The 21,898-nt window shown below is 39.7% G+C and overlaps 1 protein-coding gene across 5 annotated transcripts in view; it reads right to left on the bottom strand.

Moving 5' to 3' along the window:
* Window positions 1–21,898, bottom strand: part of arhgap32b (Rho GTPase activating protein 32b) — an 89,324-nt gene that overhangs the window by 17,388 nt on the left and 50,038 nt on the right. For 2 of the 5 annotated variants that reach the window (XM_008428364.2, XM_008428365.2), the window contains exons 6-13: window positions 14,960–15,046; window positions 13,406–13,543; window positions 11,183–11,275; window positions 9,907–10,029; window positions 9,396–9,473; window positions 8,234–8,315; window positions 6,576–6,626; window positions 6,188–6,262 (exon numbers count right to left, since the gene is read on the bottom strand). In XM_008428364.2, coding sequence (XP_008426586.1) covers window positions 6,188–6,262; window positions 6,576–6,626; window positions 8,234–8,315; window positions 9,396–9,473; window positions 9,907–10,029; window positions 11,183–11,275; window positions 13,406–13,543; window positions 14,960–15,046 — 727 coding nt within the window. Of the gene's footprint in view, window positions 1–522; window positions 1,533–6,187; window positions 6,263–6,575; window positions 6,627–8,233; window positions 8,316–9,395; window positions 9,474–9,906; window positions 10,030–11,182; window positions 11,276–13,405; window positions 13,544–14,959; window positions 15,047–21,898 lie in introns of those variants that run through there. The other 3 variants (XM_008428366.2, XM_008428367.2, XM_008428368.2) reach the window with 3 other exon arrangements.

Below are 21,898 nucleotides of genomic sequence, written 5' to 3'. Positions count from 1 at the left end.
GGCTGCTTTGTTATCTCTTGTAATTTTATTACTGTGGCTAAACATAAATGGAATCCATCTCCTTATTTAGATAGGCCACAGAGCTGGCACTGAGGCTTCAAACGATAAACTTTATTAAGGTGGAAGAGACATTTTAATTGCAAACTATTTCCTGCATGTACCTTACAAGGTGCTGTCTGACTATTCAAATTTTAGCGACAAGCGCTGTGTGCTTTCCGTCGGGACTTATCTCTGGTTTTATTACACCCTACTAAACTAAGAACAAAAGCTTATTCAGGAAAAGTGAGTCAGCAGTATCTTAAATGTCATTTTGAAGGACTGACGATGACCGATACGATACCAAGTAATTAAATATAGTTTACTAATTCAATTAAATAACCTGTGCAGGTTTTGGTAGTAAGGACATTGAATCCCTTCGGAAAATAGCGCAAGATGTTTACAAAAATAAGTCCACAAAGTTCCATTGTAAAAACAAAGAAAAAAAAAATCCTAACTTGTCAGAATCTAAACTCTGTTTCCTACCTCTTCTCCATACCGTGGGGCTTTAATTTACGAAAGCAGCTCAAATCCAAAGCACAACTCGCTTTTGTTCTGCTAAATCTGCGCCAGAATAAAATCCCAGTTGGACCTCCTCAGAGAAGCGCGAGCTGCCACAATGCAGGGTAACAACGGTTTAAAGGTCAGACAGAGCGCGCGCCGCAGACTCGTTCACTCCCTGACTTCAAGAAGCTTTAGGCATGCTGCGTTCAAGGGCACCCGGAAATACTCAACTTTCAAACGGTTCACCACGTACGAGAAAATGCTGCTTTAAAACTGGCGTTTAAACTAAGCATATATAATGTAACACGAAGATAAACTGAAACGTAAAAACACGTTTTATTTACAACTTAGAGTACCTAAAAGGAGATTTTCTCATTTAGCACAATCGATTGTGAACCAGACAGACCGCAGCTTTATATTTCTAACAACGTTCCTCGATGCTCTATTTGTTCACTTTCTCGCCTCTGAATTCATTTCCAGAAAATATTTACAAGTGCAATTGAAGGCATCATTGAACTTAATGAGAAATGTCACTGTAAATACCTCCCCCAGTGTATGCGCTGTTCTGCTCTGCGGTTTACGTGTAATTAAAAACATTTGCGACAACATTTAAGGTGTTATTTGTTTCAAATAAAACGCCTACTATCAGTACGGTAGGTTCCTGAGAATTGTGGTTAATTCTTTGTTGAGTGGGTGTAGTTTCACTCCCGTTTCCCGTGGCCTGACATTAACTCTCAGTGGCTGCTAGGAGAAGCCAAACAGCACAACCATAAAGAGTGTGGCTAAAAGTAAAGTTCTTTAGTCCTGGCTTTAAAAAGTCACTAATAGCCATAGACCAGTGAAAGATTTTTACAGTACAATGACCTTGAGTAAAAACAATATTTCTTAATGGTATCACAGTGTTTCCACTAACATTTTGAAACAAAAGTGTAACATAATCTAATCACTATACCTAAATCAGAAAAGCAACAGTATTTTAACTTGTAAAAATAATTTAACAGTGATTAGTTACAATGTTCACTTACAATTTTTAATTACTTTGATAATGATATACTGACTTAAGGAAAAACGTACAAAGAATTGCTTATCTAGTAATTGCTGACAAGAGAAATATTTAAAAAATAGCCAAAGAGTGTATTAGCCTTTCTTCAGCCAGATGACAGGAAGTGTGCAGCAACAGTTAGAGGATAAGCAGAGCAGCATCTATTCTCCAAACAGCAGGAAAAAAATTTGATGTTTCTCTGGGATCCCATTAAAATAACTTTGAACAATAAAAACCGTAAAGTAGAAAACCACCAAAGCGCTTTTCAACCTGTAAATTTTTGATAAACCTTCATCCTGGCTACCAACCCATCTGTGGATATGATTTGAAAACTGAACCCAAACAAGAATCTGACTCTTCCTCAACGGTCTGAGAATCTCTTTAAGAGTTTGTCTCTTTTTGACTTGCCTCATTTGTCTCATGACTTCATCAGATTTAGCTTTATATCGTCTTTAAATAATTAACCAGTGGCCATGTTAGCAGTTAAGAAAAGTAAGAATACCTCAGCAGTAAGTTGCAACTGCAGTACAATAAAAGTATATTATCATAAGAGAGCTGCAGACTTAATCTAATACTTAATGTGTCCTAGCTGTCCTAATATTTTCCTTAACACCTCAAGTGCTGTGTGCTAAGTGCAGTAACCTGCGTATAGCTAATGTATTGAAGTCCAGGGAAAAGACAGGAAACATGGTTTCAGTTCGATGAGGCAGAGGCAAAGCTGTCAAAAACATAAACATGAATTCCTACCTGCTGGATTCATAGCAGCATGTTTTACAACTGCAGGGGAACCGTGAGAATGTTGTTTATATAATGAGCAGCAGAGCATGTAAAGGCTCAGGGTCAATCTAGTGTAATGTAGTCAGGATACAAATTAGGAACAGATTCCTTCAGCGCTAAAGTTTTACATTTTAGAACGTAAAACTCACCTAATAAGGTCCTAAAATGTGAGTCAGGACAAAGTGAAATGAATGAAACCACGCAGCGTATTATGACGTGTCAACACTTTATGACCTGATATATAAAACCTTAAAACTGACGCCTGGTTTGCTTTCTTTTTTTACATGACTGCAGTTATTGAAATGATTCCCCCACTGTGAAACAAGAAATAGTTAAACAGTTCATAACGCCTGACTTGTTAGGAGAGTGCCTTACAAAAGTATTCACACCAAGGCCTGTCACAATAATCAACAAATCAATTAATCGCATGATAAATTAAAACAAACTCAATAATTTCCTTTGGCATGATTTATCGTTTATCTCCGTTTCTACCAAAACTGGACGATAAAAGTCTTCAGCTTGGTGATTTGGTCTCAACTAGCCCTTATTTTGAAGGACAGTTTTGTTTACAAAGACTTCAAAGTTAATTTTAGTTGTCGTTTTATTGATTTTGGATGTATTTAAAATGTCTTCCAGTTCCAGTGTTAAATGTTCATTAGAATTTAACGTTTACAGATCTTTTAGAATGTGCTCTCAAATTATTATTTTGCCATTACCATTATATTACTTAAAACGGTCTCAAAACAACATTATCTTTTATCGCAATAACTTCCGAAACAATTTATCGTCCAGCAAAATTTGTTATTGTGACAGGCCTAAACCCCACAAATCATACATGTATATATATATATATTTTTTATTTTTTTATTTTTTTTTTCTTTCCATTTTGTCACAGATCAAATTAAGCTGGTGATAATGAGGGAATCTGTTTGCACATGAATGATTGAGTTAAATCTTCTCCATCCATCATAATTCTTCACAATAACAGAACAAAGCAGGACAGGATCAAACATCAAACGGCGGAGGTAGAGGTCGACCTTGTTTGTCATGTGTAAAGATTTGGATAAATAACTTCCAACCTATTTATGTTCTGCAAAAACAACAACAAAAAAAGCCATATGGAGAGTAAATCATGCATTATATAACAAACACACCGATGCTTTGCTAAGCCAGTGGGGAGTAGTAAAGTTTGTTGAGCTAGTAAAATTTAAGTCTTCACAAATAACATGCAAAACAAAAATATGCTCCCTAAAAAGATTCAAACATTGTTTATGGATGAAAAGAGATATGAGTTAAGATGGGGATGCGTGCAGCTCTGCTGGGGTTAAGCAGTGGAGTAGTTTGCCTGAAGATCTTAAACTACATAAAAACGTGACAGTTTAAGAGAATTAAAACAGAATCAGTGAAGGCTATAAAGGGACTTGAAATCTGATCGAAACCTTCTTGATGACGATTCACCTACTTATTAATCTTTTTTCTCCTGTTGCCTGGATTTAGTTGTTGATTCTGTTTTCTATTAACTTTTTCTTATTGTAAAGCTATGAAGAGTTGAAATGATTTGTATGCAACAAACACCTTAAGTGTAGGCATGTATAAGTGATTTATGCAACACTTGGATTATTTTTACTTGACTTTGATTTGAATTTCTTTAATTTCGAGTTGGAGTTTTGACTGTATAGTAACAGCTATTATTACTACTGTGTGTGTGTGTGTGTGTGTGTGTGTGTGTGTGTGTGTGTGTGTGTGTGTGCGTGCGTGCGTGTGTGTGCGTGTGTGAGTGTTTTAGATTGAATAAATTAAATTATAAACTACAACATGCAGTTTTACATCAGGGCTTCTCAAACTTAATGTTCAAAGGTCCAACTCTGATTTCTGGATAAGGTCAGAGGTTTTACGCCTCTACCTACTTAGTTGTAACTCTAATCCGCTCTAATTCTTCCACTCATCTATATTCAGATTAGCATTTTAAAAATCTTTGATTCACAGTTTTACAACTCTGTTGTTTTTTGTTTTTTTTTGAGTACAACTGCAATCAAATAGAAGCGGAAAACAACAAAAAGTTCCTGCAAACAAACCTTCCTGAGGCTTAGCATAGTACACAAAGCAGCTTGCATAGTTTCACAGCAGCAGGAAATGATCCATAATCCTTGGGAATGGGAGGACAAATCAAACCCTGTCTCGCACATTCTCTCCCCGTTCCCCTTCCTCTCTGCCTCACATAACCAGCTGTCTTGGCTCCAACATGCTCACAGCTGCCCAGATTGTCGGTCCCCACACATGATGAAGAGGGGAGCAGACGAGAGCCGGCTCTGCATCTGGGTCAGGTCTACTGGGCCGTGTGCGGAGGAAAGACGTCTAACGGACATTCACTTCATCTGAAGTTTCCCAACTTTCTGGTTTCGAACTGACGTAAAACAAAACAAAACAAAAGAAGAAAAAGCTTCATTTCTACTGTTCGGGGCTGGAGAGTCTAATCCCAGGTTTCAGAGCAAAGCAACCCCAGCATCCAGAATAAAGGATCAGCAGCCTTGAGCTTGCATGGTCTTGATTTTAACTGAGACGGTTGCACGCTAACAGTTTCCATCCAGCATTGGTTGGTGGCGGGGGAGAGTGGGTCCAGGCAGAGCGGGGAGATTTTTCCAGTAGCATGTGGTTCCCTGCAGGAATGTGCTCTTTCAGTCGCCATGGAGAGGGAGACAGAGACTCCAACTCCTGCAGGACAAAGCCTCAACGTCGCTCGGATGGGTTTACAGGGCCCTTCATTGTGAACGGATTAAATAAATCAAGACTGGTGGAGGGTTAGCACCATGGCATTCCTGTAGCGGCCTTTCACCTTTAACCAGACACACACAGATGGCCCTCATCACCCCCCACCACGCACGCACGCACGCACGCACGCACGCACGCACGCACGCACGCACGCACGCACACACGCACACACGCACACACACACACACACACACACACACACACACACACACACACACACACACACACACACACAACCAGCAGCTCTGTGTGGTTCTCCAGGATCAGAATTCACATTCTCATCACTTATTTACTCCGGTCCTGTTCCCTGCTTACAAATGTTCCTCCCATCATTTGAAGAGTTACACCAAAGAATACTTTTTTTTCTTCTTCTTTAACTTGGGTTCAGATTTGTTAGATTAATGTGCATATTATGCATGCACTTTGCACACAAGGGCAGAGCTTGCCATAAATCAGCAGGTGTGTAAAAGCCAAGGATGCAAACTTAGGAAGATCAACAATAAATGGACACTTTCAGGATGTAAAAGGATTGAGAGAAGGAAGCTAAAGCCAAGTTCCGTTCCTCATTCCTTGTGACATCAGGATATTCCTTCACCACAAGGAACAGAAAGGTGAGCATTACCACGAGCTGTGCGTTGTACAAACAAGTTAAAGTCCTAATAGTTGCTCCTCATCCCAGAGAGACTTGCATTTCTGCTTAAAAACGTTCAACTTCTACCCACAATCCAGCGTTATTTGGTGATGAAAGAGAAAGAAAGAAAGAAAGAAAGAAAAACAAACAAAACATAGGAAGAAAGAAAAAGAAAACAAAGGGAAAAGTTGCGGGTGTGCTGCTATTTATTTTCATGTTCTCTTCAAATAAAACACATCAAAAGACCACAAAACCTTCCCGTAAGTGAAGAGTTGAGCCCAAACCCAGTTTAGATACCGCAACCAATAAGAATGTTAAGAGACACACAGTGCAAACACTCAGGAAGAAGGAGTTAGTTCTTTTTTGTGTGTGTGTGTGTTGCTGTTAGGAGGTGGTGGGACAACACACTGGAAAGGGGTTTGGTCTACCTGAACTTAGGTTGTAGTGGTTTAGCGGGTCGGCCACCCATGCACTGTCCGGCATTACACTCTCCATCTCCAAGTCTGCATGCAATCCCATGGACGGATGGACCAACAGACATTTGGATGGATGAATRGATGGATGGATGCATGGTTGGATGATGGAGGCATGAGAGAATCAGAGGGAGAAAAGCACTGTAAGTCAGATAACAAACCAGCCGTGTACGTTTTCGTGTGTACGAAGGAAAAACTAGCTGGATCTAACGAGTGAAGAAGCTGCACTGGAATCTGATCTGAATTTTTAAATAAAAATCATTTTTAACAACTGTGTTTATATGCAGGTGAGTGAAGGTGAATATTCAGACAGGCAGGTGAGGTGTGTATACCAACAACGCACAGGGGGGGAAGAGACTCCATGAAGCAGGCTGCAGGCCAGAGGAGGGGGAGGCTGAGGCAGAGGAGTCACAGTCAAAGGCAGCAAATTAAGGCATGCTCAAAACAAACCACCAAACATTATAAACAACGCAGTGAAGCAGTGTTGAGCAAACAGTGCGAGATTCAACACATCAGAGGGTGCTTTAACACTTAATCTGCTTTAATCTGCAGTAAGATGTTCATTTAGGTACAGCAGAGTAGGAGGGTCAGACTAAGAGAGTCATAAAATTACCAAAAAAAAAGTTGTTTTAATGAGAGCAATGCTTCAAGATCTGAGGTGACCAATTTGGTTCGCGGTTCTTCCTTCGAAATGGAAAGTTGTTTCAAAAACTACTGTTGCTGATAAAGATTATGTCCTAAAACAGCACTAAAGATGCTGAACATTCCTTAATCTTCAATTGTTTTTTGTGCAGAAGTTTTAGAATTACTACTTCATTCAAATATAACAACTTCATTGTCAAATGACTTTTTTCTTGTATCATTATGACTTTATCCTGGTAATATGACTTAATTTTCATATTATGTCAACTTTATTCTCCTATTTGACTTTTTTTCCCTCGTAATATGACATTTTTACTTGTGTTACAACTTTTTCTCATATTATCACCACTATTCTGGTAATGTTATGACTATTCTTGAATCATGACTTTTCTGTCATTATTACGACTTTTTTCTTGTATTACATTTTTCTTGTATTACATTTTTCTTGCATTCTTACAAAATTTTTCTTGTATTATTATTACAACATTTTTCTTTTATTATTGACATTTTTCTCATTCTTACGGCTTTACTCTCATAATGAGCTTATTCATTATGATAATAATACTCTGTTGTATATAGGACATGTTATGGCTCAAAAAAAAAAAAACAGAAAAATGAAAGCAACTTTTAAGGTATGCAAATGATGCAACTGACCTACGACTATTTTATGGCAAAACAGATGCAAAAATCAAAACAGGCCCTGAAACATTGAAAAGCAGGAAGTGGGCAAGCAGGAACCCAACATGAGACAGAGGGGAGCTGTGGATGTGCAGGCCGACAGCTAAGAAGCAAAGCAGCAGTCTGGTTTAGTTAGAGTGGATGAGGTTAGTAAAACCAGATAATTTAACCTCTGAGAGCCCCGTTAACCTCTGATGAAATTCCTACATCCTCATTAGCTGTGGAACTTGGAGTGTTTTCATTTCCATTTCATCATTCCCTAATGTCTTAGAGGGTCTGTGGTGGTTTGGATTCAGTCACCCACCATAAAGCCCAGTGGATGGTTGTGACAGTGAGTCACAGTCATGGATTTGGAAGGAAGGAGGCAGATTTATAAAACACACTGCGCTTTGATCATGAATGGGTTTGGCATTTTGATGGCGCTCTCTTCCATTTTAGGACGATCTAATGCTCAACAGCTGCAGCTGATGTTGGGGTGAGGGAGGGTGTGCCAAGGACAGCGAGTCTGTTTGTTCCAGACACAACGATCTGCACGGATTTCCTACATCTGAGTCAGTCTGGTGTGATAAGACGGCTGTTTATGATCTATAATGTCGTCAACAGAGATCGATTATTATTAAGGAAACCTCAAGCCCACCCTGAAGCCCCCAGTCCAGAATGGATGCAGAGCGCCGGCAGTACCTGGCTTTGGCACAGAGTTGGTCATGGACTGTGGAACTTTATCGTTTATGAGCTCCACACACTCGCTGGGAAAGAAGCCGACCTAAAGGGAGGGAAGCGAAGAGAGAGCTGGAGTTAGTTAGAGGACACAAGGACTGGAAACACGAGAACTCGTTTCATCTGCAGCTCATCTGTTTCAATCAGTTATCGACCGTTACTCTGGTAATCTGCAGGTTTGTACGTTTAGCGTGCAGAGTGTTACACGGCTACGGTAAACATATAACATTATAATGATTCGGTGCAAAAGAAGACATACTGTTAGCAGTTGCTTCCCTTCAATCATCTGTCTTCATTAGTTTTTTTTTTAACTAATGAAGTTCAAAAAAACTTAATTAGATCCAGATTTTAAAGATATATTTTTACATAAGAGAAAAGATGATCAAAACAACAGAAATTTCAGCTTGACCGGCTCTGACCAGTGAGCTGCAGGAAGGGTGGAAAAAACATTTTGAATGCTGCTCTTAAGTATTGTGTTGTTGATAGGGGCAGGGATTTATTGCATTGTTTATCATTTATCATGATAAAACATTGTTTCATAAGAATTTTGATTTATCGCCGTTACAATGAATTCCAATAGTTTAAAATCCATAATCCATGACGGCACCAATGAATGTCAATAAATGTGACAATATAATTAAATGCAGTTACTGTCAGCTGTTTGGTGATACAAATCACATTTTCTTTTTGTGACTGGTGTCCTAAAGAATATGACAAAAAAAAAGAGCAAAAAACAAAGAGAAGCAGAACAAAGAAATTGATCTTATCGTCACTTTTCACATTTTCGGAATAGATTTGTTAAACTGCAGGTGTGACTATCTAGTCAATAATGCAGCAGGTCATTGCTCATGTAAGTCATGCCTGAGTAACACCAGTTTCAGATCTGAACTGAAAGCTTGGTAATAATGCGTTGAGTGTCACAGGAGAGGCAGGTGCACCGGTAATCTCTGCAAAGCCTCACACAAGGCGGATTTGTTTCTTGCTTTGTTTTTTTTTTCATCAAAAATTTACTTTGAAACGCAATGCTTCTTTCTCGTCTCCTAAAATCCTCAAGCTGTCACGCCTGAGGCTCAGACTGAAAGTGAAGGTGGATTCTTTTGATTTCTGCCATGTGGCGTGAGAGTACCTGAAAGCCATGCTTGCCCCTCCACCAGGTGGTGTCCTCTTTTGGGGGCATGTCAATCACAGAGACGATGTCCCCAACCTGCATAGAGCAACAGACAAGAAGAGGATCAACACTGTCAACATATAAACATCTTTTCAGTTTCTATTAATGCTTGCTGTCATCAGATGTGGAACTGGTTTACTAATGATATTAGTTGATAAGTGCTGTTTTTTTATTACTTTTTTTATTACTTATTTGTTTATTTAATTCATTTACAGTTTGTAATGCATGTTACATACTGACAAACAAAAACTTTTAAATGAAGAGTAGTTTCAAGAAAATTATTTTACCACTTCTCTCAATCAATTCACTGCACCATAACCAACTAAACATCAACCAACCATCCATACGGATACACCTTTAAACACAAAACAGGAAATGCTTATACAAATAATAAAGAAAAATAAATAAATAATAATAATAATAAAGAAAAAAAACAAACTGTTGGTTTACTAATTTTTATGATCATCACCTCAAATGACAGCTCATCTGAGGCCTGAGCGATGTAGCGCTTAATGACGTGAGCTGCAGCGATGGCCGGGACGTTGATGGAGGACTCTTCATGAACCAGCAGATGATTCCCCTTATTATCCACCTGGTCAACACGCACGCACACACAATAAATATCATTAACAGCATCAATGCACAACTAATAGATCACTATAAGAAATGTCTCCATAGTTTTTAGTTTGGACATATTTACAAAAGCAGCAATCATGTTTAAGTTTTATTTCATCTTGTTAAATAAAGTCACTCCAGAGAAATGTAAAGTTTCCAGACTCAGACCATCGTAAGGTTCCACTTACGGAAAAAAGCTGCTTTGGAAAAATGTATTAAGTGCAAACTTTATAATTTCACTGTATATAAAAATGAGGCATTTCAAAGTCAAACAAAAATAATGGACAAATGTTTTATTCTATGGCCTGCCAAAATTAAAATTTATGCTCACTTTAACATTTACAGTTCACTAGATCATCAGGGATATCAACTTCTGGGCCAAATCCTAACAGATAGTGAACCTGGTTTCCGTTTCTCCATCTACTTTTTAAAAACTGATCCCAGCTACTCAATGAGGTTATGAGATCTGAAGAGTTTCCTGACCACTGCCCCAAAATCACAGTCTTCTCATCTTTGAGACGCTTCCTTCAGACTGCAGCATACTTTGATCACCAACCTGTGCTTGAAATGGTGGAAAAAGTAGCTATTGAACAATGTTTTGATCCCACTCATTTTTTCCTGGCAGAATTAAGTAGAACAACCTTGCAGGGAAACTACACCATCTGTTTTTTTCTGTTGATAAAACTATTTTCCAGATCTCCAAAACAATCAGAAGGCAAATTTATTGGAATAACTAACTTCCTCTGGTGCTTTTTGCCGATTTGCAGCCTGCAAATCTGAATTAAATCCTGTTGTTCACAGACATAAATGGCTCCTGGTGTTTCCTGGTTCACCCTGAAAGCTGATACCTCCCATGATAAAAACAATTTTATGAAGTGGCACATTCTTAGAGATCGAGCACTTCCATGTGATTTCAAAAAGACTTCCTCAGCTTCACGTTGGCGAAGGACTGACCCTTATATGAAAGCGATATACAGGTACACAGAATTTTCTCTTTGTAATGAATAAATAAGAGCCTAATCCCTGTTAGATTGACACCACACGAACCAAAGCTGAAAGGTTTTGGCCGTGACTAGAATAACATTTCAGAAACAAAATTAAGGTAAACCTTTAAGACAGAGCAGAGTTACCTCCATCCATGTGAGGGCGGGGCCACAGTTAATCTTGTTGTCAGCGATGGCCGAGAGTCGGGAGAGGTACGCCAACAACATCTGGGAAACCGACTGGAGATGGAAGATAACAGCCCATTACTCCACCGTCCCCGTCATCTGGTAACTACGACTACTGTGTGATAAACACTTTAACTGAAATGGGTGAGCTGCTACCTGAGAAGGTGCTTCCTTTCAATAAGAGACTACATCTGCAGCAAACTGTTGGCCCTACAGGTCTCTAACCAGAAGGTTGTGAAGTTGCGATCGCAACCATTAATGCAGATTCATTCATTTGCAAATTTTGCTCGAACTTGCAATTTTCACTTTTCTGCAAATCAGACCAAACACCTACAAGTTTTCTGTATTTCCTTTTCTCTGACCAATCATCACTCAGCTGAATATTGACCAATTGCCTGGGACCTCTTTGTTAATTTAATTTTCTGTTTCATGGCGTCTCTTGAAAGGCGAACCTGCGAGATGAAAGCATGTGTGATGCTAAGATGCAACATTAGCATTACAATTTCAACTCTTTTTGTAAGAACAAGTTATGGTAAAAAATAATCTTTAAAACTTTTTGAAAAAGGTATGGAAAAATCAGTTATTTTTGGGATGTAATAATAATCACAAAAAACATCACAACATCCTGGAGAGATGCCTAACACTCATTGGAGGTTCAGGTGCTTTTACATTCCCAGTGACAGTTGATGTAAAAGGCACATCAGGGAATCTGTGGACGAGTGCAGCTCCTCCTTGACCAGAGGTAGTTCCCAGCACTCTGTGAATAACACGCTTTTCTCAGGATTCAACACAATCAGGAACAGCTTCACTGGCTAAGACTGTGTGCAGAAACAAGGAATCTGACTTTGGGTTTCAAGCGCCAATAGCATGCAGGCAAAGTATAAATACATAAATTAAGGAAATAATAAACTAAGAATAAAGGAGCAATATGTACTTGTGCATCTTTTGATAATAAGAAGGAGAAAGAAAACGATTAGCAGCTGACTACTCGGGATGTGAGTGTGTGTTCATCAGAAACCGTCTCTGTGGCAACTGGGTTGATTCTAGCTGTAAAGAAATAATGTTTTTGGTAACTCTTTATTTGAAGGAGTGTGCATAAGACTGACATGACACTGTCATAAACATGACATAACATCTGTCATGAACATAAAGAAGTCTTTATGAATGTTTATGACAGTTGCCATGAAGTGTCATTCGGTAAATAATGAAACTTTTAATGCAAAGTTGCTCTAAAAGTTGCATTGAAAGTCTATTAAAAGTGCCAACTTTGCATTAAATTATCATAATTTACAAAGTCAAGGAAAGTTGGCACTGTTAATGCAACTTTTAAAGCAACTTTGTATTAAAAGTGTCATTACTTACCGAATGACACTTCATGGCAACTGTCATAAACATTCATAAAGACTTCTTTATGTTCATAACAGATGTTATGTCATGTTTATGACAATGTCATGTCAGTCTTAAGCACACTCCTTCAAATAAAGTGCTACCAAGTTTTTGAAGTAACACGTGAACATGTGTTGTAAGAGAGATTTTATATCCTATTTATAATCTGTAAATCTTCATTATGAAGGTGAAGGCTCACCCACTGCTTGTCTCGGTTTTTAGAAAGCACTCAGTAATTCCTAACCAAGTCATTTCAGTAATCTCCTCAGATTAGTTTGCTTCTAGTGAACCATTAAGGAAGAAGCATCTGTGCAATAAAATTTACAGCAATAAATAATGAAGACGTGGCCAACATGAAGACAGGAGAAACAGGTGTTAATGTAGTCATTACAAAGGATAAAAAACAACACTTCTTGATTAATTCAGAACATTAACAGCTATTAATATCTTTCTAGTATTTTTCTTTGAGCAGAAATTCCTTTTTATATTTCTGTTTTATATTATCTTAAATAGCACAAAGCAACTTTGGCAGGTTTTACAGCCGAATTAAATCTTAAAAGATAATTGTCAGCGAACGACAAAGCTTTAATCTGACTCAAAGTGGAGCTGAAATGGATGAAGAAAAATTAAGAACTGGTGAGAGTATGAAGGTATAAAAGAGTTAGAGTTGAACTTTCACCTTCATTTTAATTGGAGAAAGTGGGCTCTGACATGGAGTCGCTCATTTCCTAACCTGAACACCCGTCTTATTTTTCTACATCACAACACCGAACAGAAAGATGGATCAGACGAGCTCACCTCTGATTGGTCAGTCAGACTGTCCAATCGGGGCAGCTCAGGTAGCTGGGAGAAGCGCCGGTCATAGATGCAGAGATGCAGGTGTTTGTCCAGAACACGGAAATCCTCATAGCTGCGCTTCACAATCCAGCTCCGGCCCTTCAGGAACAGAACACACACACATATGCACGCACACACACACGCACGCACACACAGCGGTCAGATCCACTGGCTGCTTCCAGAGCTAACTGCTCGTTCTTATGCTAATGAAGATGATGCATGCCGTTACAAGACGCCAGGAAAAACACAGTCAAGGCAAAATCTGCTTTCAACAATATTTTGTGTTTCAGGATCTAAATAATCTGTTCACAATAACTGTAACTGTGACCTCTGGTCTCAAATTGTTGCACACTGTGTGTGAAGTGGCTCCTAACTCCAGCTGTGATTCTGCCTCAAACTCTTGAACTGACTTTGCAACCTAACGTCAAGGTTGCAGTTGTAGTTATTGCTGGTGTACCTTTAGCCACTACACTTTTTCTTCCACTTGATTTTCCACTAACATTCTTGCAAAAAACATTTTTAACTCGATCCTATGGAATATTTAGCTTTTACTGAGAAAAAAGGGTTTTCATTGGCTATGACAATTATCTAAATAATCAAAGATTTTTTTAAAAAACCCCCAGAGTTCCTTCCTCTAATCCTCTCCATTCAGTTTAACCCATTTCTAGTCAAAAACAAAACCAGGATTTCAGAGATTTGTTCCGTTTGATCCTGTCAAAGAACCCCAAACCCCCATGGAGGCAAACTAGAGGTAGAAAATGTCCTCTGCTTTGATTTGCTAAAGAAGGATGTATTTGAAGTGAAGCCAGAACTTGTGGGACGGGAGCTGCAGAACGCAGCTCAGCCGACTGATCCTGGTGCAGTTTTAAAAAAATGCTGGCAGGGAGAGACGCCACAGGGAGGACTCTGTGGGCTTTTCTGCTCCACTTTCAGACGGCGCTCCTGCTTACTCCTCCTTTTTTTGGGTTTGTGGCACTCGACCAGTCTTCCTCTATTGAGGAATCAGAGTGCTCGACTCGAGGCCATGTTTATGCAGGAGGTTTTTTCCCCTTTTCCAAATAGAACCGGGGCAGATTTACAGGTTTTCCGACGGCTGCAAGGATTTGAATAAATAAGGAAGGACGTCTTATACCTGAACAGAATGTGATGACGATCAGTAGCTGAATAATGTGCAAAACATGGTCGATATTCTGCTAATGTCAAAATCACACTATTTAGCTATTTCTGTGTTTCCAATTAAGAAACGCAATTAAAATCACACGTGAATAAGTTTGTTCATTAGAAAACATAATCGTCCAACTTCTTCCCGCCGCCGCCGCCGCCGTCTTCTTCGTGGTTTGCACCAGCGGCAACCAAATAAGGTTGTTGATCATGTGATTTGTGTAGAGCTGCATCACGGTTTGTCATCGAAAACCGAGAATTAATTCGAATCTTTGTGTTTTTATTATTCATTTTGGAAACGTCAAATTGTGCAATCCAGTGAAAGCACAGCTAGCGTCAGGTCTGCAGTCTTACCTGGCAGTAGATATGAACCAAGTACACCAGCTCTTTGGACTCGTAACCGTTCCGTGTCACTTCACACTGCTCATCTCCCAGGGTCAGCTGAAAGATCAGACAAGCACACTGGTAGGAAATGTTACATGTCTCCATCTGAACAATAAAGATTCAGATCACAAGAACTGGATTAATTTAGAGCCACACGATGTTCAACAGATCTGAGACTACAAACCTGGATTTAACAGATATGCAGAATGCAGTAAATGATCTTATTACAGTGTTTGTGACGGTACTTCGGTTTATCTGGTAAAAAGTACCTGCTGATCTCAGGATATGCCACTACAGGTTGAAGACTACACTGATCTTTAGACTCTACTTAAACAGTTTGGTCTCAGTTTGTCATCAGGTTTCTGATCTTTAAAAAGCCTGACCTGCCAATACCGATGTTTTTTGTCTGAAAAGTTGATAAATATATAAATAAAGTCAGTCGGGTGGCAACAGTGTGGTGACTACTGCTAACCGCGCACGTTCAGATGTAACCGGGGTCGTCTGTCAGTCAGCTCTTTCTGACTGCAGGTAAAAAGGGACAATAGCTGCGTTTCCATTACAAATGTGAGCAAAACCTTTTCAATATTCTGCTCAAGTGTAAAAAACTAAATTTCCCGATTGCTGTGTTTCCATTAAATAAGAAATTCACTTAAAACCAAAGCATGATAAGTTTGCTAAGTCATTAAAAACCATGGCAGCGATGGATGTAAACATGAAATATTTTAATATTTCAGCCACGCCAATCTACCCAAATTAAAAAAATCTGGGCTGATTTATTGGTACCGCAAAACATAAAAATACCTGTCAGGAGTTTCCTCCTGGTAGAATGGTTTAGTGGAGTCACATGACCAAATTATGGCCATTTTCTAGCGGATTCTAGAAAATGGCTCCAAATCTTAAAACCAGTTGATATGGTGGTAACAGATCGCACTGCCAGATGGCTCTACTTTGTGCACAAAAGAGTTGGGTAGGAAATTTCAAAATAATGTTTTAAACTATTCTAATTGGTAATGTGTGAGTGAAGGGCAAATTTTAGACAATTTTTCTAAACAAGAAAACTTTAAAGGGTAACTGTGTGGTCAGTAGGAAGTCTGTGAGTTTGATCCCACTTAGCCGTCCTGCGTCCAGCAGTTTGTTGGCAGGACATTGAGCCTCATGTTGTCCCCCATTCTGCTGGAGGATGTTCATCATTTTGCCTCTTTGCCCTTTCTAGTTTGAATTATTTTGTACTTTCACACCAGACAAAACATCCTAAAGCCATATGGTGGCAGGACGTTTCAGACCAACTCACACCGCTCTGCAAAACCAATCATTTAAATTGAGTAAATTGAGACGCAACTGTGTAGTCATAAGGTGTCGTATTTAAAAAGAAAACACACACACACATACATATATATATATATATATATATATATATATATATATATATATATACACTCACATTCATAATGAATGTAAATGGGGCTTAAAACAAAGTTTTGAGAAAAAAATACAGTTTAATAAAATGGTGAAATTAGAGCATTTCTGTGGCTAATTACAACTTTATTCATATATGAAAACTACATGATGAAATAAACTAACACAAAGTGCTTGAAGTACAGGGGGATGAAATGGATAAAAATGTTTGAAATGAAAGCACATATTGGTGAGGGGCTGCACTGACCCAGATCCTCTGCATGTCAGAGTGTGTGTGTGTGTGTGTGTGTGTGTGTGTGCGCGTGCGCGCGTGTGTGTGTGTGTGTGTGTGTGTGTGCGTGTGTGAAAGGCTGCATGTGACTGGTAGTGTGAAAGCACTGACTGGTCAGTAAGACTGGACAAGCTGCAGCTAAATGCAGTCCATTTACTATTAACGTGTGAATCTGTGTTTGTGTGTGTTGGGGGTAGAAGCGGGAGGGGTTCCAAAGTGAGTGAAGGAAAAAGACATCTGTGTGTTTGTGCTCCCATCTGAGCAAACCTCAATCAGTCGCAGTTGTCTCTGGTAGATATACAGTGAATAGAGCCTTCACATGGCAACAATGTCCTTTCTGTGGTCGTTTCTCTGCTTTCTGACAACATAGATGACAGCAACGAGCCGATTATCTCGGTTTTACATACATGACTGAAAAGTCTTCCTGTTTTCAGAGAAAATAGTGAAGCAACAATAAAAATGGACCAATAGTTGGAGGCATTTAAGAGGAGTAGACCACATCTTTCCTGAATTTCATCAGAATGAATGTTGGGTTTGAATGGAAATAAAGAGTAGAAGTCATTGCGATGTGGAGATGTTGCTATGGATCCACCTAAACATCATGTCCCAAATGGACCAATCCAAGGACAAATACAAGACTGTTATACCTAGATACACAGAAAATAAAAGTTAAAAAGCATAAAAAGAGCATCCAAGACCTCAAGTGACAACCAATAGCTTATATTTGGGGTCCTGTCACCCATGTAAAGATCTCCACAGACCCAACACTGGACCAGTCCTAAAGTTGGTCCTCTGTGTTACCCTCTTGGACACCCTATGCTATGTCCTGTGGCAAATAATTGGACATCATATGCCAATTATTTGTCAAGCTGGTTGTTTTTAGCTTGACAACCAGAAGCTGAAAAAATATCTTCCTCCACTCGGTAAAAGTCTCACAGGTGATACCAGGTTGCCAAAAACAATCATTCTTCAGTGTGAACATTGTGGACAAGATATTGGGTCCAGAAATGCTGGCAGAGAGGCTCCAGAATTATTTCACCTTTAACCCCTTTCAGACAATGCTTCCACCATAAACATGAACTGTACATCGTTTGAAGCTGACCTGCAGAGATCGATGAGGCTAGCGGCTAACAAAGTAGCATTCCTCCACCAAGGGATCTTCCATAAGGTATAAACCCCACAGTGCATGTGTCCATATCTCAATGCAGGCAGGCTGTCTGAATGGATTCAAGGTTTTAACTATGAGCGACGATGCTGTGGGTCATCTTCAGCAACAGATTCTGCTGATAAAAATATTTCTCCAAACAGATGGACAACTAGGGGGTCGATACAAGGCCTTGGTTCTGAGCTGCTGTTCTCCGTTTGATTTGTGCCACATTACCACACCCCTCCCTCTGCAGTCCTGCATAACATTTTACAACTCAATGTTCAGGTCATTCACACAGAATCATAAGCAAGTGTAGATCACAGAGTAAAAGGATGATCTGAAACAGGCTTTTGTATTAAAAGATTAATAAAACCGTGTTTTATAGCATCTTTGCTTTCACAAAGGGAACACCGCAGTCCGTAAATAATGACTGCTTACAACAAAAAGACCTGGGGCTGTCCTTAAATCTTACATTTAAAAAAAAGCCAGGTTTGGCAGGTTAACGCTCTACAAAAACTAACTGACAGAGATCATAAAACACCCACAAAAAATTGGTATTAGTGCATGTTTGGCTCATTCTTTATGAACCACCTATGGAAAAGCTTCATGCTGCCTCAACAGCCTAACAGAGAAAGATCAGAAGCATTTTGAACATCATCTCATTGATTTTTAGGTCAACTATGTATTATAGGAGATTTTGAAAGCAGAAACTTCAGGGGAAAAATAATTCAGAAGTACTATTTTAATAATCCAAAATGCAAAATCTGACTTCTAATCTCCGGTTCATCAAAGTATTTACACAGAGAGAAACATGAACAACAAATCAACTATTTTGCCAACAAGCTCAATCTCTTTTTCCAATGGAGGCTGACAGGACTGTTTCCCACCAATAAATAAGTCAACCATCTATCCAACTCTGCAAATTACAGTAGATACCGCTGAACTCAAGGCAAACACCCATCTAACTCCAGGTCTTGTATTTTCATCTGCTGAAAAAGCATTAAGAGAGATTTTTGTAAGGAAGCCTACAGAAATGTCCTGCTGCTTCGAAGCTCCTAATTACCTCCATTGTTCGTAAATGGAAGACATTTGGAACCACCAGGATAATTCCTAAACTAAACTCAGCAAATAGGGAAGAAAGGTCTTAATGAGGGAAGTGACCATTAACCCAATGGTCATTCTGTTAGAGCTCCACAATTGCTCTGTGGAGTGACTTTACCAAAAGACAGCTGCAGGACTCTCAAATCATTAGGATTAAAATTCTCCGGTCTGATAAAACAAATGCTGAACTCTCTGGCATCAATGCCATGTGCCATGTTCAGAAGAAATCTGCCTCCAGCATCAGTCAGGTGTTTAGACATTTTATCAGAGGAAGCACCGGCATGCCAGATTTTAAAAAGGAAGCCATTTATGACATGTCGGCATTCCATTCAGGCTGCTACTTGATTAGCAAGCTAACAGAGGATAAGGCCACAAAGCTGATGTTTTATCTTCTGACCTTTCAACATCAGTCTGTCTCAGAAAACTTTGGATTTGGAAATGTTCGAGTCTTTTGGCAATCTTACAGTTAAAGCTAAGGTCTTCAGTCTGTGGGGAGTTACTAAAGTTAACATGCCAACTGCTAGCATAAGATGCTAACCTTTCATCCTTGTTTCTCTCTACATTACCAGAAACGGTAAACCTGATTTTCTTGATGCTCAATATAAATAATAATGTTAGAAAAAAAAAACAATTTCACCGTTATTTATTTGTTAAAGGATCAACTGAAAACCAGCAGGTTAAAACTGGACATCAATACTGAGCAGCTTTAGTTACGAAATGCTAATATAATTACTGTATTTTCCGCACTATAAGGCGCACCAGGTTATAAGGCGCACCTTCAATGAATGGCCTATTTTAAAACTTTTTTCATATATATAAGGCGCACCGCATTACAAGGCGCATAGAATAGACGCTACAGTAGAGGCTGGAGTTACGTTATGTATCCACTAGATGGAGCTGCACTAACGGGAATGTCAACAAAACAGTCCGACTCCGGTCGGCGAGGAGAGCCTTCGTGACTGGGCCGGGGCGTGGCCGGACGATGGTCACCCTTCTCCGTTCGCGCACAGCATGTTCGTGGATTATCAGGTCGGTAGGTAGATAGGTCAGTCAAACTTTATTAACAAACCAGCATGTTGACAACTATCCCAGCATGCACCGTGCGCTTCTTCTACGGGCGAAAATGAAGTCAGTGGCTGCTTACCGTAGTTGCTAGACCTGTTGTGGCTCAATATTGGTCCATATATAAGGTGCACTGGATTATAAGGCGCACTGTCGGCTTTTGAGGAAATTTAAGGTTTTTAGGTGTGCCTTATAGTGCGGAAAATACTGTATCACAAGAAAAACAGCAAACAAAATAAAAGACAGAAAATGTGGTTTTCAAAAATAACTGTCTAGAGACAATTAGAATACCCAATGACTAATTCTGAAACATTTAGAAAGGCTAATTGCTAGCTCAGCTCATCTGAGTTGGCCACTGTGGACTTCTGTAGTTCAAGTTGCACATCTGGAAACAGAATTACGAAGGACATAAATCACCACAAACCTCTTTGGATTCACAAAAACTTCACATCCATGTTGCTTTCTCAGGAAATTCTCTGGTAACGTAGAGAGAAAATACCTCGTACCCTCCAATCTTTTCATCAATGTTTACATTTCTAGAAGAAACTGTCAAGTATAGTAGAAATCTTAGCCAAGTTCATAAATAGTGATGAAGAACAATTCAGACCGGTCAAAGTGTTAAGTTGTTTTAAAACTACACACAGCTAAATGTTTATTATTCTGTTGAGCAAAGATCTTCAGAATGCCACCATATTTCTCCACCTCACAGTTTTACACTTTTTTTAGCCACACAGATAAGAGAGGAAACTGAATTGCATCAGACTAGTGTAATAAGAAAAGAATTTGGATTTTTCTGGTGTGATCTTTAGTGAAAGAAAAAAAAAAAGCCAAGCAGTTCCTCCACTTTCTGCAGTAGGACGACAATCTGCATGAAGAACCAAAGGGCAAAGCCACAAACACAAACATCTGCCACACTTACTGCGGGTCGAGTCAGATTGCACTCCTAGCGGGTGTTCGTTCCCTTCAAAGTCGACACTTTCACACTTGGTTTGATCGCTCTGATCGCTCCAGCACCTGTCCCCAGCACCATTCCCACTGAGTCTTTCTCTACAGACGGGACGGACATGAAGGAGCCTCGTTTTCTCCGCAGCAGGGTCCGGCTGTCAGCTCTGCGCCCTCTTTCCCGTTACAGCACAGGCTCTCCTAGCGTGCGATTCAGAGACAACAATATCACCAGCAGCTGGTGTTGGAGGGCGACCGGTGGTGGAGCGGTTTGCTGGATTCCTCAGTGGGACAGCTTTCATCTACTCCATTTTCCCCTCTTTTCCATCCAACCATTGTGATACCCCATCCTCATTTTTATTTTCTTTTTCTTTAAACGTTCACCTTCTAGCTGGCGTCCTCTCTCTGACGGCTCGCACCCAGCACAAGTTTGACACCTAATCTGCTCAGCAGCAGCAAAGAAGAGGCTACACGTAATCAAGATGGGAAAAAAAAGGAAAAGAAAAGATGTTTTCGTTTAGTTTTGTTCTCGGCTGACCTGACCGTCTGCTTTTTGTGTCCCTCTGCCACATGCAATTCACTCGCTTTTTCTTTCTCCCCCCCTCCGTCTTTGACATGCTTGCTAACCCCTCCCCCTTCCCCCCTTCAACCCTTCTCCGGTTTGTGTGTTTGCAGGACAAAGAACGATGGAGGGAGAGAAAGAGAGAGATTCCAAAAAGAAGCAGAGGACATGAAGGGAGGGGGTGCTTTCTGCTTTCTGTCCTTCCACATGTGCAGACCAGGGACTACCTTTTTGCGGCACATCCCTACATATTAATAACTGAGACTTTGCCTCAGTTTCAGGTGCTTTTGCAGACTCCAAGAGAGCAGGCTGCTGCAGAAAATAACCACGGCGACATACATCCTCTGAATATATGACCTCGGGAGCCCTTTGCTCCGGTCACAGCCCAACATCTCAACCAATTACAAA

The sequence above is a fragment of the Poecilia reticulata genome, linkage group LG14 (assembly GCF_000633615.1).
Source record: "Poecilia reticulata strain Guanapo linkage group LG14, Guppy_female_1.0+MT, whole genome shotgun sequence".
Lineage (NCBI taxonomy): Eukaryota > Metazoa > Chordata > Actinopteri > Cyprinodontiformes > Poeciliidae > Poecilia > Poecilia reticulata.
The sequence above is the reverse complement of the archived record's forward strand: the minus strand, read 5'-3'. Positions and strand labels throughout refer to the sequence as shown.